The following is a 16111-nucleotide window of genomic DNA, read 5'->3' on the forward strand; positions in this document are numbered from 1 at the left end:
CCACCTGATGGTATTCTGAAAAGCAGTTACTGTATGCAGCTAGATGTATAGGCTGATGAACAAAATTTTTGTAGAATCTCCTGATGCTGAGTGCATTAGGCCTACATGCTGTGACAAGTACATCATACTATTTTGGTTAAATATACTGTCCAGTTGATTTTGATAGTACTGTACATTCTTTTTGAGATCTGAAACAGAAGTGTGTGTTTTTGAGAGAATTGTTTCTTAGAGCAGCAGTTCTAATGTTAGATCTAACACCAACAATACCATTAATTTAATGATAAAGTGAAGATCCGTGAAAGTGAAGAGGACACAACAGACAACCAGCAGTATTTGCGTTACAGTACAATAAACTCAATATCCTGAATGTTAATGCTCCTATAAAGGTGGTATGAAGATGTTAGTAATAACTGATAAAGACACAGAATATACGCTTTATTAAGAGTAAAGAATGTCAGTACCTAGCACTTTAATTAATTTAAAGTTGATAGTATCTGTCAATGTCTTTGAAGTCATCCAAAGTTAACTAATAACTGTCCATCTTCCTTTGAGATATTCCAGCATATTCAATGCCTTCTATATAACAATGTCTCTCAAAGAACATAGATTCAACAGAGACACAGGATAATTAGAATAATTCTGTTATGAAAAATATTTAAAAATAGGCACCTAAACTAGACTCAAATAATAAGCATGCCTGTAAGCCAACATGTAATTCTGACAGCAAATTTTACAAGTAAAACAATACAATTCGTCTTCTTCAGACATCTCTGAAAGTGCATAAATAAGGGTCATTTTTGCAAGCAACTTAATATCTTGTCAGCATAAGCAGATTTACTGTATTTACTGAACATTTTAAAGTGGCTTGGTTTTAATTACTTGGTCACATAAGGCCTTATTTTGTTCTCACGGCATCAAATCAAGAGTCTAGGGACATATCTTCTGCTAGGATAAAATGGATTAGTTCCACAAGTTTAGTGAAGTCATGTCTATTTTGACAGTAGAAAATGTGACCCATCGAGTTAAAATGGGAAGCAAGGACACTGTTTGCGATTAAAAAAAAACATGTGCTGACTATAAACTATTTCCTGTTTCCCATATTCCTTTCCTTTTTACCTCTTATGTTTTTACAACCTGTTAAGTGATTATTGATCCTTGCACTTCTGCTACTTTTGTAGTGGTGAGCTAAAGCATGCTGAATTGTGATAGTATACCCAGGAAGGGTCTGAAGCATTCCAAAATCTCTGATTCCATAAAATAAATCAGAATGAAAATATGAAATAATCAACCAGATTACATTTAAAATGTATAAATGGCACAGTGCTGTTGCAGGAGCTGTTCTTTGCACGGTACTGTTTTCAGCTGTTTCTCTAGCTGCTGGGTCAGATATATGGTGCTCAATCCCCATGAGATTTAAATGCAATACATCTTATTCCCCCATTGTCTACACTTTCTCATGCTGAAATTCTCATGCCAGGGCTGTGTTAGCTGTTACACCTTACAGAACAGATGAACTTGTTATAGTAAGTGGTGCATTTTGAAATGCAGTAGTTACATAGGACTTCCTGAAAAATACAACTGTATTTTGGGTAAATGTAAAATAACAATACTACATTGCCAAGTAATAACTTCCAGATTCCTGGAATTACTTCTGGCAGTCAGTAAGTACCAAAAAGAATTCAGTTCAGCTTTGGGTTCAGAATTTGAACAATGCCAAAGATCAGAAGTCGGGGGGCTTTTTGGTTTTTTTTGTAATAACTTCCAGATTCCTGGAATTACTTCTGGCAGTCAGTAAGTACCAAAAAGAGAATTCAGTTGCTTTGGGTTCAGAATTTGAACAATGCCAAAGATCAGAAGTCGGGGGGCTTTTTGGTTTTTTTTTTTTTTAAATTAATGGAATTCAGCATTCATGATGGGAACTTTTCAAAAGCAGAGGCCAAATAGAGTTTTGGAGTTATTTTGTTAAAAAACAAACAAACAAATAAACCCCTCCCCCCCAACCTAGTAAATAATCTTGTGGTTTTTCTCATGGTGACACTACTGCTGGAAAAGTCCCTTTCATTTCAGTTGGACTACATGGAAAACAGGCCTGTTGAGTGAAGCTGTTTGACTAGTTTAGTACTGCTCTGACAAGGAACAGCCATGAGAGGATATTAATTGCTTCTTTCTTTGGATTGAAGTGCCTAGTTTATACGTTACAACTCTTCTTTCTCCCATTGGAGTGTTTTCGTGCTAATTCTATCAGCATCTAGGAATCAAGCTGAATATTTTTGCCATCATCGATGATAAAATTTTGCTGGGCAAATGCAGCTCTTACTTTTCCAGTGTCCTTTGACTTTCATTTTTTAACTTGGCAATTCTTGTGGTTAGTGAAGTTGACATGGAAAAAATTCATAATAAAAAACTCATTAATAAATTTCTTGGTTTATCCTATGCAAAGAAGAGGATGATCTGTTTGACTTTCTCCCTGATGTCTTGGTTCTGTGGACAAGCAATTGTGATATGAGCATAAGACAGTGTATCCGTTCAGGAAGAAGAAAAGGACGGGCCTTCCAACCATATCATGGAGGTGTGGTTGCTCATTTCAGGAGAAGAATTTAAATTTCTCTGCTAATCTTAATATGTTACCAGAGAGTGGTAGTGCTTCTTAGTTCTGTGTTGTTCCTTCAGCTGATAGGAAAAAACAATCATAAATCTGTCAGAATAAAAATGATTTAGGATATTAATGTACTTATATTCTGGAACTTTTTTTTTTGTAACTTGTATCAGCTTTTATGTCCAAATATTTATTTAATACACCTTGCTTGGAGCATAACCATTGTGCCAGTAGAGCTGGATGCTCAGAGCCAGATCTGTTGAATGCAAAGTTGCCAATTTTACAGACTTATTTTAAAACATGATTCTTCCCTTAAAAATCGCATTTGAATACATCATGACTAGCTCATTACAGTTTTCAGCTCTCAAATGTGGCAGCTCTGTTTTTGCCCTCTGTCTCTTCCTACAAATTGTTACACTACATTGAAACATTAAATGAAAGCAGAAGAAAGTCAGAAAGCTATTGTCTTCAGATGTTCTTGCTCAGTGATTTGAGTGCCTGAGAAAGGGGGAGCGCCAGTGTAGCTGTTCGGTGTTTCCAGTCAAGTTAGACATGGGTGGCTTCCATCTCAGGAGAACCTTAGAGAAGGCCTGACTTCTCTTGGCCACATTTTCCCTTTTTGGCTTCACGTCATGACTTCTTCAGCTGCTGGAAGGGTCCTTGCATGACAGCTACTCCAGGCAGCCCATCATGGGGCGAGAGCTGATACAGAGATGTCTTCTTATGAAGCTGAATCTCTTGCTCAGTCAGTACATAGCACCTGGTGCTCCCTGCGCTGGTGGGCCACTGGGTACCCTCCATAAGCATTTATAATTCCAACTTTGGTGCAACTTCCTATTTTTTTTTAAAAAAGGAAGTTAATTCTTAAGTAGGTGATATGGGAGGAGATTTAAGGATGTAAGTTTAGAAGGCTAAGGAAATAGCAGTAAGAAGTGACTTCTGTAAACCCATGTACAAATGATCAAAGATTCCAAAGTTGTTTCTTAAATAAATAGGTGTCCTATGAGCATCCAAATATAGAGCACATAGGGTTAGCCTGACTCTTTCTGTACTTATTCTGAGATAAAAGGATAAAATTCTTTTAAAGTTGCTTACTCTATTGTTAATGATACAGAGCTTTTAATTTAGTAGTTTTCTGAACAGTTTCAAATGCAGGAAAGCTTCACTAATCCTTTTGCTCATTGACCGAGTGTTTTGATTAAGAGGTGTGACAATGTTCAGAACAGTTATAGTCTAAACATTCCCTTTTTTGCCGTTCTCCATTTTTGGATGTTCAGACTACTGCTTTTTTCTACATTCCAAACTCACGACCCCAAAGTGCTTCTCCAAAACAATGAAAACGATCATTTTGCCTGAATTTATTGCAAGGATAATAAATTTTTGTAACCCTTTCTGTCTCACAGTGATGCAGAACTGTTCTGAAGTTTTCTGTATCAGAACAGTAACACTTCTGTAGCATTTTGGTATAGTAACACTTCTGTAGCATTGCCCTATAAAATATGCCCTCTATAGACAGTAATGTGTAAAGGTATTTTCACATCAAAAGGCAAAGATGCAGGTATTCAGGAAACTACTAAGTTCCATTTCTCAGGTTTTCTTACATTAAAATAGCATTCTCAATATTTCACTGCTGTAGGTTTTTTTTCCCATATGCACCAAATTTTCAGTGATAGAAATTCCCTTCTTTATCTTGGTGTTAAAGTAATGATATTGGAAAGAACAGTAAGACTCTGTAATTCATGGGTAGTGTTGCAGCAAGGACTCGTAATAAAGACGTAAATAATGTGTTTTGCCACTGTTTCTAAAATACCACTTAGACCTTTTCTGTTACTTCACTGTGCCGTGTCAATTGAGGATAACTTGCATTTCAGTCATTGGTGTTAAGGAAGGTGCTAGGAAGAAATAATTTAATGATTATCAGTATAGGTTCTACTTTGGGCAGCAAGAAGTAATGAAGTTTATTAGCAGGTGATGGTACAAAAATGCATCTTCTAACTGAAGTGAAATCAGTCATAAATTCAGAATTCTTGTGGACTTGTGTTATAAAAGGGGATATCAGGTCAATAATAGTATATTTTGCATGGCACATCATAGAAGACAGCTGTGATTCCTGTGTGTGAATAGAATCCATAATTATGCTGTACCTGAGACTCTACACAGCTTGCAGCTCTTGTGAAACATTCTCTATTGTGCCGTGCAGAGGATAAGGACTGGGGTGAAGTGGGATATGTCAGGGAATTCCCTGCTAATCCAAATCCCTATGGTTAATTTGAAGCAATTCTAGTTTTATCAGGAGCCAAACAAGTATACAGAACATGTGAGGATCCATACATTTTACTAATCATTAGATTTGGCAGGGGGGAGATAGGAGGTTTGTGCGTGGTTTTTTTGTAAATTTCCCTTTTTTGGGTGTATGTGAAAGTTACCACAGTGCTGCTGCACACCTTTATTTGAAGAACTGGGTGAAATGATGTGCTACATATACACAGGTATTAGGGTGATGTGCTTCCTGCAAGTAGACTGGGTAGAGAGTACTCCAGCTGTTAGGTTGTCTGCTGCCTTGAATTTAACTTTTTTTTTCCTCCTGTGTGTTTGAGCCTTGAATTTTACTTTCACATCCAAGTGTTTCTTAAAATGTCAAGAATCTTTGAATTCAAGATTGCAGTTGTGATTCATACAGGAATCTGGGTATCCAATGAACCTGAATATAAAAGCTTGCAGGCTATTCAGGAAAGAGTGTATGTTATTGATACTAGTTTAGGTAATGTCATATGTTTCAGAGATGTTTAATTTTATGTCTTCCAGCAACAATCTAATTTTCATTTTTTGGCTTCTCAGAGTGTATGTGGTTAATATTGTGTGATGGATATTTTTGGCTTTGCTCTACAAGGAGAAGATACTAATGAAACAAAGCATGTTTTTACAGCACTTTTGTGCAGCTTGGGCTTTACAGTGGTTTCTAAATATTTATTTCAACCTGTAAATCTCAAGTCCACAGATTGTTGAAGGATTAACAAGTGTACAGATTCATGGCCAATTCTTGCATTATTACTGTGTGAAGAGTATTCTTTTAGTTCTCAATATCAAATAAAATGGAAATAATAATCACTTTTACTCGAGCAAATTTTTATGGCGTTTATTTAAAATTAACTTGAAAAAGAATACTGATATATGGCCTATGAATATTACATATTGGACATTTACGTGCATATGTATGAGCTGTATGTTTATTAGTGACCAAGCAAGCTCAACTGAATCTCTGTGGAATAACTGACTTCTCATTTGAGTGTATTTTTGTGAATATAATTTCATTATTTTCTTTGTTAAGCTCTGCTCTCTAAAAGGCTAAGTATGTTATGGGTGTGTTTGGGCCATAAAGGCGTCACAGTAAAACCAGGGTTGATTACTTTGATGTAAGTGTGGTATAGCAGCACTTACTCCATTCTTCAGTCTTTTCTCATGGCATGCAACTCCAGCCATTGGCAGTTTGGTTCTTTTTTCCCCACATTTTTCCTTAATAGATCCCACTGTAACTAATACAAGCAACAGGCAGTTGTGGAAGAAGCAGGTTTTCAATCACTGAGACGTTTTGGTCTGTGTATCTTAGGATCTTGGTTATTCTACAGATACCCAAATACCATGTGATATTTCAGACATGAACTAATTTTTCTCTTTCACCCCAGATCTCTTCTTTAGTGATAGCATCGCAGTGCATATTCCTGTTGAAAATCTTTTGCTATCACACTGAAAGCTTGTGTGTGAGAACCTCTGCATTTTTTATATATATATATTTGCCTCTCAGCATCATGATTATACACAAATACTATGTAACTTAGGTGGCCCTGTAAACTTACAGATTACCTAAATCGTATAATTGATGCCTGATACTAAGTTTAGACTAACTACCCTGTTGAAATGGCTGTGCTGAGGTTTTGGGTATAGTCTGGGCTGATGTCATGGGAAGAACAGGAACTGCAGCATTAATTTGAGGTATCTTGCATATTATTGCCTATGATACTACCAATCACGCAGATTATGAACATTTCCCACTTACCTAGGTTTTTTTTCCTAACCCCCTTTTCCAAATGTACCAATCTTTGTCTCATTAGACCAGTTTCTGAACACTTCTACTGTAGAGAGTGCTTAGAAGAAGTAAGGGAGCAAATAATGACTCTAATTATTTGCTAGTTTAGTGCAAGGGAAAAAAGAAAGAGCTAGAGCTTCTGATTAAACAAAATTACATAGAAAAAACAGCCATAAGCTTGTTAGTTTTAAAGAATAGACTTACAGTGAATTTTTATGGAAAAAAAAGAAACCAAAGGAACTCATGAAAACCATTATTTTGCAAAATTGTTTTTGCTGGGGCAAGCTGCATTTCATAATTTTCTCTGGAAACAGTCAATATCTTGGACTAAGGAGAAGGAGATTTACAAACCTTTATATAATGTGATGTATATTCTCAATGCTTATATTTACAGCTGTCTGCTTAATTGCTCAAGTCAATCTTCAGTGCTGTGTGTGACTGTTAATTCCAAGCCGTTCTCATATTCTCAGTGCTAGTAACCTCATAGCAAGTTTGTCCTGCTCAGCTTTGACCTGCAGCCCACTTACTTGCAGGCTGACTAACATGAAGGCGATACTGAAGTTTTTTTAGAATGAATGGAAGTTGATGGTATGTTGCAGAAAATTGTGTTTTGGAGTCAAATTTTAAACAATCATATAGTTGCAAGGTATCAATAATGTGGCATGTGAGAAAAAGGAAACTCAGTAATTTACAGTCTTCTATCTATTCTTCCTGCTGGGTTTGATATAGCAATGCAACTTAAAAAAAAAAAAAAGTAAGGTTTCATTTGTTGTGTACAAATTTCTAGGCACGTAATTGTAAAGCTTGTGGTGCAGAGTCCCCCTCACCCCCTCATCACTGTTGTGGATATATTTGGCATTCTGTGCCTTACAACAAATGAGCTAGAATTAAAGAATATAACAAGGGAAGGGTATTGCATTGCCTATTTCAAAGTTGTTCAGTTAATAGGCTTCTTAATTTGACTTAAAAGAAAATAAATATAAGTTTATGTGTCTCTCTGAATACAAAGTTTTCTTGAAAGAGTCCTGAGAATTGACGGGAGATAATTGACGTCTGCTAACAAAATAAACTTAAAATTTCTAACAACTGTATGAAACTGTGGCATAGCATAAAGATGCATTAGAGGTTAAGATAAAAGTTCTGAAACAGGAAACTAAAGCTATTTACATATACTCAGGTCTATATGCAAAATACACAATAGCTAGTCTTATTAGCCCTGAAACATACCTTTCTATAAAATTTTCTTGAACTCATCTGGAAATATCAGTTATTTGGTATTAGCAGTTTAGGGTAAGTGTTACAGTTCATCACTACCACATAAACTCTTGAACTTGTATGGAAACACTTCTGACATAACTGCTCCATTTACTCCCTACTGAAGAATGTGCTGATTTTAATTGATGGGTTTTAGCAGGTGTTTTATATTTTCCAACTTTGTGGATAAATATAGAGTAATTATTCAATATTGACACTTCTAATTTAATGAGCACTAGAATCATTCTTTGAAGGAAGTAACCGCTAAGAAAATGAGAAGTGGCTTAATGAGGGTAATATTTTTATAACTTGGTCAACTGCAACTAATCTAGTAATGTTTATTTCCTTAACAGAGCTAGAAATTTGCGTAGAGCTTGTCTTACACTTGTATTCTACTAAAACAAGTCTTAGTGTACAGCTAACAGCATCTAGTTACTTCTTTGAAAACAGAGACTTTCGAAGTGCAGGTGTGCTTCCCACATTATTTCAAACTTCAGCACTGCTACTAATCCATATTTATATAACCGAATTTTTAAAAGATCAAAGGTTAAGAGGTGCTCAGCATTTGGAAAACAAAATGCCTTACCTGCGTCTACTATTTTAATCAGCTGTCTAACTTGAGACACTGAAGCTTGAAAAATATGATTAAAATTCTAAATTAACTGTTCATAGACAACTCCATTGTTACTGAGTGTATTTAGATTGCTCATTATTTTCTGAAGTTATACTTGAAAAATCTGAATGTGCCATAGAATTCATACTGCTTATACTGTGTACCTTTCTAAAATACAGTTTTGGATATTAAGTATACTACTGTTGAAGCAGTAATGACATGCAAGATACGTATTTGGTATGCCTATGGTGATTTTTTTCAGGGTCTAGGTGAAATTACGTTTATATACTTGTTTCAAACTGCATACACTTTTAAGATTTTGGCACTGATGCTGTTGGCAGATCAGAAAGGAGCTGTCAAAAGACATGGAATCATATTAGAACCGTAAGGCCTTTGTTATATTTGAACACTTTGCATATGGCGTACAGGTAGTGTTGGTATATAGATGCTTCTCAGAGTTGGACACAGAGAGAGCAGGATTTGCAATGTCAAGCTCTGTCTTACGTTTGTAAGTAATAGATGTCATCATATGCATATATGTGTGACTACTGAAAAAAATCCTGCTGTGCAAGAATCCTTCATTATGTTGTGCAGTCTGCCCTTAAAAGAGGTATTTTCAAAAGCAGCAGTAATTCAGTGAATTTGATTGGTTGATTGTAAGTCTTTGGTTTGATTTTTTTTTTTTTTAGACTTTATGCAACACCTAAATTTTGACAATTCCAGGTTATATGTTCATGCATTAAGTTTTTTAGAAAAAATTTTCAAAGCCAGTATTGAAATCAGTGGGAGTTTTTCTTGTGCCCTAACTACCATTTTCCAAAAGATATTACTCTTAGCAGCCTGTAATACATGCAAATGGTTTGTGGAATAGATGTATAAAGATACTGAAGAATGTAAATCCATTTCCTAAGAAAGCTTACATCTGCCCACATGTCATCAGAAACTTGGACAGCTTTATCTCCTAAGAATATGTAGGCTTTATGGTCTTCAGAACATTTCTTTCTGAAGAAGATAGGACGACTTCTTTAGTTGATAATTACGGAATGAAAATGATGTTCTGAGGAATTAGTACTATCAGTCAGGTGTTAATCAATATTGCTCTGCTGACTTCAGTTATTTTTATATGACACTGGAGATCTGGCCATTAGAAGATGGTAGGGGATAAGCTTAAGTAAAAAGTTTACTGTACCAGAACAGAAAAGAATTGCAGAACTAATAGAATGCCATTTATATTAGGAATATAATAACAAGCAAATGTTTTGAAGGACCTAGTTCCAACATAGCTTCTTAGCTTCCTCCACCTCAACAGAGCAGTTTGTTAAATTGTGAAAATATTGTTGCGGCAAGATACTTATTTGGGGTATACCAGCTACAGGCTAATTCACTGAGGATGTTGTGGAGGTGATTTGTTTCAGTCAGATCATACTGGTCACTGAAATCACAATTAATTTCTGAATTGCATTTTGTCACCTGCATCCAATGCTGCCCATGGAGAATGCTGCCTCTGTGTGATTACATATACATGTATTTATATAACTGAGGTAAAAAACTATGCTGAACAAAGGCCTGATGAGACCTTTTTCTCAAGCCTAGAAAAAAGCACAAAGCTACTGCAAAATTAAACAAGGTTTGAAAATATGACGTCAAGGAAAAATGGAAAGATTAATGCTTTTTTCCAAAAATTGCATTTCTAAATGAAATGAAAATACTAAATTACAAAACAACCGATCAGCTGCAGTGATAATACCAAAAACCAAAATACCAAAAACTTATTTAACATGGGGTAAAGTTCTTTTGTAAATCATATTTAAATACTGTATTGTAAAAAAAATGCAATGACTAACCTGTATAAATTATACCTTAATTGGCTGGCATGGCTTCCTTTAAGAGTGTGAGCTGTTGGTAACATGATGACAAATGAACACTAATGAAAGGTAATAGGTGTTAGAAAGCATACTCTTATTCATGAGTGCTACTCTGCTATCTGTCAATGCATTTTAAAGCATGATGACATGGTTTTCAAATGTACAAAGAACTTTTTCTTCTTGCAGCATTATGTACATTTAATGTTTTTAAGAAATTTGTCTAATGAGTGTCCAAGTTGGGTAAAATGCTGCATGTTATCACACCTGTTGTCACTGGTATTTTTTTCTCACGTTAAATTGAAAAGGGCTTGCATGTTCATTTTCAGCTTTCCCTTCATGCACACATTTTTCTGAGTTAATGTTTCATATTTATTTTCATTTTTCCATTAATTTCTTCCTCTTCAGGTGCAATCTAGCTCCTGTGGTGGAGTTTGCTGCCGATGTGGGAACTAAATCTGATTTTATTACCATGAACCCATCAGTTGTACAAAGAGCATTTGGAGGCTTTCGGAATGAGAGTGACAGAGAAAAATTTGTGCATAGACTATCCATGCTGAATGACAGTGTCCTTTGGATCCCTGCTTTCATGGTCAAAGGCGGAGAGAAGCATGTGGAGTGGGTTAATGCATTAATCCTTAAGAATAAATTGAAAGTGCGAACTGCCTATCCATCACTGAGACTTATTCATGCTGTCAGAGGGTAAGTGTCTGGAAAAGACTGGTCTGTCCTTGGCACAATGAAGCTCATAACTAGAATTCCTAGCAGGCAGAAAAAAGCTCAAGTAAAATGTTTAAAGGAGTATGGTATTTCCATTATTGTTGTAATGGATTGCTTTTATGATAAAATAAGTTTGTTTGGTAATAAATGTCATCCACACATTTAGCCTGCAAACAACCGAAATACATTAGCACAATAACTTTTCACTTTCACTTTTATGTACAAAAATTTTTTATGATCATTATAGTGATAAATTAATGAAAAAATAGTCTGAATTCAAAAGATATCTGTAAGTCATCAAATCAGAGGACAATGAAAGTGCTACATATCTTCTTTTGGGCAAGAGATAAAAAAGAATTTAAATAGCATAGGGGGTAGGGTAACAATCATGTAAATAATGAAGTCTGGCAGATCTGAAAATAATGAGCTCTTTCCTAAAACGTCTGGGATTTTGTAGCAATCTTTCGCCTTTTGAATTTGGCCAGATGCTTGGGCAATTCAAAAACATTGATCAGAATCACTGAAAACATTCATGTAACCAGTTGTTAAAAAAAAATGCATCCATGCTTTGTGCAGAGACTTTTTTTTTCAACCCCATAATTAAACAAGATTGTCAGAAGGCTCCAATGTCACTACAAGTAAGAGTATATGGGGCTATGCATGAAAAACATTCAGAAGATGACAGTAGTGCAATATCTGTTTGTGCAGTGAATTATGACAGCATGATAATATTCAGCTTTGTGTTCCTTGAACTATGCTGTCTGTTTGTGGGGTTTTGGGAGATGCCTCTCACTTTGGGAGATTAGTGTTGGCTTGTACACCAGTAACTGATTATGTATCTGCCTAAAAAGTTGTTTCTGTTCCAGCAGCAAAGATAAGATCAGAGGGGATGTTTGAACTGTTACCCCAATCTAGTATGAAAGTATGAGAATAAAGCTTAGAAATACGTTGTTCTTCAGGATACTAGGACTTTTGAATATGCTTTTCTCCTTCTGCCACGTCTCAGATAGTTTAACTGCTGTGTTGTTCATGTGGTACACTTCTGGCACTGGAAAAAAAAAAGAATCTGTTCTCTTTGGAATTTTGAAATCTTTTGGAAAGCCTTTAATTTTTTACTGGGTTGCTCAGTTTCCATAGTTGTTGGGATAGTTGTTTTATTTTACAGTTACGCTGTAGCTATTTATGGGCCTTGATTGTGTTGAATTTTCAAGTATTCAAAATGCCTGTAACACATGGAAGGGTGTAGTGGGTTTTGCGTATGTGTATAAATCTGAATAAATAAGATTACTTCCAGTTTACAAACAGCTGTTCTCATTTCCATCTGCTGAATCTGGGCAAAATTATGAAATGTGAATGGTAATTCAGAATGTGCAGTCTTTCAGCTGGCCAATTTGAAGGTCCTTTTGGGGGCTTTGTCTTTAAAAAAAAAAAAAGAATTAGCACCTACATTGTCTCCCTGAAAGAAAGGCAACAAAAGCTCTGCCATCAGAATTGGTGTTAAAAATTAAGACTACACTGTATTTCAGATTATACCTAGCAGTGTCATCTGATAGGACTGCACAAATTTGTCAGGTTGTTGAATCTGTGCTCTAAAGCTTAGGTCCTCCACTGCAAACCTTGTTGTTTAATCACGACGCTTTCCCTTTTTTGTTCTTGTGGGAAGTAACCAAATATCATGTATTCTTTACTGTTCTTTTTTTTGTAATTTGAGTAAGAACAAAACAAGAAGTCAAATTTATCTTTGGTCTAACTCTTGACTTAACGCAGTGAGGTGCATGACGTGAATATGTCTTCGTGGGTGGGGTTTGGAAGTGATACAGTTAGCAGTAATACATTTGGAATAAATATTCTTTAGATTTCTTAGAAGGCAGTCTTAAAACACCAGCCCGTAATAATGAGGTTTGTATTACAGCAAAGTTAAATCTAGGGAAAGAGTATCGTCTTTTTACAGGCTGAATTACATCTCTTTAAGATCTGTTAGGTTTATATGTCAAATGGTATACCATGGCAGTATGAGAAATTCATAAGCAAAAACTGTTCTTAAAATGTGTCTGAGCTAAAAAAATATTTTCTACAAAGAAGTAAAGTAACTTGAAAAATAAAGTAAAATTAAAAGCTGCATAATCCTTTTATCAAACAGTCCATTTTGAGGAGTAAGACTTGGGAAAGTTTAAGCAAGTTACAACTGCTAACTTCAGTTTGAAACTAATGGACAGCTAAGTCTGCTGCCATTTAAAACAGTGTGTGCAACTAAACATACTTAGTTTTAAGGAAAATCTTCATAATACTGTATCTATTGTGCTCATGTTTATTTCAAATTCAATGTAAACTGATGATTTATGAGCCTCTGAAAAGATACTACCTAAAATTAACTCCTATAAAACACTCATTTTATGAATCTGAACTATTTTTGTGTATTTGTTTTGATATATTTGATATATTTGTTTGTATATTTGATGCTTTTGCAAGCTCTCTGCTTGCAAGTTTGTCTTTGTGACCATGTTAACAGTGATGACGTAGTGGAGGCCTGTGCTGCTGCAAAACAGAAAGGATAAAATAAACCTAATGTGAAGATTGCTGTTAGTTGAATGAGAAGCGAAAACAGGAAATGTACCCACAAAACCTGCATGTTAAAACACACAGCAAGACCTGTGCAGACCATCTAATCTCCTTCATAGGGTGCCTGAGCATATGCGCAAGACTGAGAATGCAAGGCTTATGTGACATCTTTCAGCCTTTTAAGCTGTAAGAGGGAGATGGAGTTTGAGTTACTGATGAAAGCATGATAAGGAAAGCTGAACTGCAAGAAGTGGTTTTTGTAGACTGTCTTACTTTACACAAGGAAACTACTTGCATCTGTAGCCTTTGTTTTGTAGACTCTGAGCATTCTCAAATAGTTGTATCTTTGTGTTCGAATGTAGCTCGATGATTTTCATTAAGGGGTACAAAAGTGTAGAGCAGACACACTGGGAATGTAGCATTTGCAATCATTGTCCTGTATTAATATTTGTAACATCCCTAAACTCCTCTTAACTTCCATACAAGTAAATATTCACTTCTTTTGTTTCCCGTTTCTTACCTTGATAATTCCAAAGCATTCTGGCTTTTCTTTTTATTTGAGTATGCATATTTTTCATTAAATAATTTATATGAAGGTAGTTAGAGCTGTTTTAAATTAGACTTTAATGATAAGAGAATCAGTCGAGTCGGTGTGTGTCTTACCTTGCTTTTTATATCTTGAAACCCCCCAAATTCATAACAACTTAAACACAGTGAGATTTTTGTTAGACCATGCCAAAGACATAATACCAGGAGGGTCTACTGAAGAACTGTTCCTCAACTTGAAAGCATATTCTTATGGAGACGAATAAAAGGTGCAATTTTATGTTTAATAAGCTAAAAGATTCCATTAAGCTGTTTCAGAAGACTTATGCACCCATGTGTTTTTCCTGTACCACAGATACACGTGTAGATGTGGTATACCACAGGGCTATACCATATCCATATCATTCAGCTGGTTGAAATGAGGCTTTTATTTGAAACTTTAGCATATTATATTGCAACTACAGATCTTCATAATCTAAAAATATAAAACACTGATACAGGCCTAAAACAGCCTAAAAAGAGAAGATGTCTATCCAAAAAAGTTACAATTATAAAGTCTTCCTTTTTTTGGAAGAACAAATAAATTCCCAGTGTAAATTTAAATTGCTATCAAGAGTTCATTGATTTAATGCACCTAAAATGTTATTAAAAATATGGAAATGCCATGTATTGTGGGCTAAGTCATTTAGTAGCTAATCATGAATAAAGTAAAGTTCATAATTCCAACCTGACAAATTAAGTACTAATAAAGACATTTAATGCTGAAGGGTGCAGGCTGATGGCCACAAGGTTTGGAAAGTATTGTCTCTATTCCTTTTTGTCTGTATCACAGTGCCAAATTGTTCTGGCAAATTAGGTTTTTTCTTCATCAGTCTTTAAAGCATAAGGCACAGGCAGTTTCTAAAGACAGAACATTAACTGTCTTAGACTTCTGATCTAGTGAGGCCAAATTCTGTATTCCTATGTACTGGTTTACATAGTAACAGGGCAGTTTTGCTGCAGTCACATATGACACTGAAATTCTCTCCTATTTTTCCTTCTCTTTTAATGAAAGAAACTTTCTGAGCAGCACGTAGTATTTGGGAGTAGCTTTTGGTGAGATAGTAGAATAATGACTGCATTCTGAGATCATTCTGAAAAACTTTATTTTTTCCTGTCCATTTGTGCACTTTTTGGGTCATAAGAAAGGTAATGTGGTGTTTGAAAAAGAAATTGCTTTTTTGCAGATTTCACGCCTTATTAAACTTCTGTGAGTGATGGCCACTCCTCTAAAATCTCAGAGGAATTTGAAGTTTTGAGAACAGATTATGTAAATACTCAGTCCAACATGATAACTCCTTTTTTAATCGGTAGCATATCTTAAATAGCCATTGGATTCACATTCTTTACTTCAGTAGATTTAGATCAAGTGATAATTTATTTTCTCTATTCTACTTTTGTACTTACTGATCAACAAGTTTGTATTTCAGGTGAGAATATTGGATTTGGAAAGTTCTTTGGGGGCCGTTGCATGATTTTTTCGTTTTATAAAGCTGTTTTATGGAACTTTTAATGTAATTGTGCACACATTATTGACAAAATAATTGAGGTAATCAATACGTAACAGTTCAAGATGGAACTAGAATCTATAAATGAAGAGCTTAACTGATTAAAATGATTTATTTGCTCTCTAATGCCACTGCCAGGAAGGTCAATTATAAAGTAATTATAATGAGCAAACCACACAACTTTTTTTTTTTTAATTGCATTTAACAACAAATTTCACAAACTTTGATTTATTAATATGCCTGAGATTTAATGCTGAACTCTTTCATTAGGATTATTTTTAATAATATTTTCCAAGTGAGATGATACTCTGTGAGGTGTGGACAGTGTCT

General features: G+C 35.1%; 1 protein-coding gene across 1 annotated transcript in view; it reads left to right on the plus strand.

Annotated features, from left to right (window-relative positions):
- ST8SIA4 (ST8 alpha-N-acetyl-neuraminide alpha-2,8-sialyltransferase 4) overlaps positions 1-16111 on the plus strand; it is a 58816-nt gene that overhangs the window by 15379 nt on the left and 27326 nt on the right. Inside the window, exon 4 of the mRNA XM_009276944.2 lies at positions 10818-11111. Coding sequence (XP_009275219.1) covers positions 10818-11111 — 294 coding nt within the window. The remainder of the gene's footprint in view (positions 1-10817; positions 11112-16111) is intronic.

This window comes from Aptenodytes forsteri, unplaced genomic scaffold, assembly GCF_000699145.1.
Source record: "Aptenodytes forsteri isolate BGI_AS27 unplaced genomic scaffold, ASM69914v1 Scaffold370, whole genome shotgun sequence".
Taxonomy (NCBI): Eukaryota; Metazoa; Chordata; class Aves; order Sphenisciformes; family Spheniscidae; genus Aptenodytes; species Aptenodytes forsteri.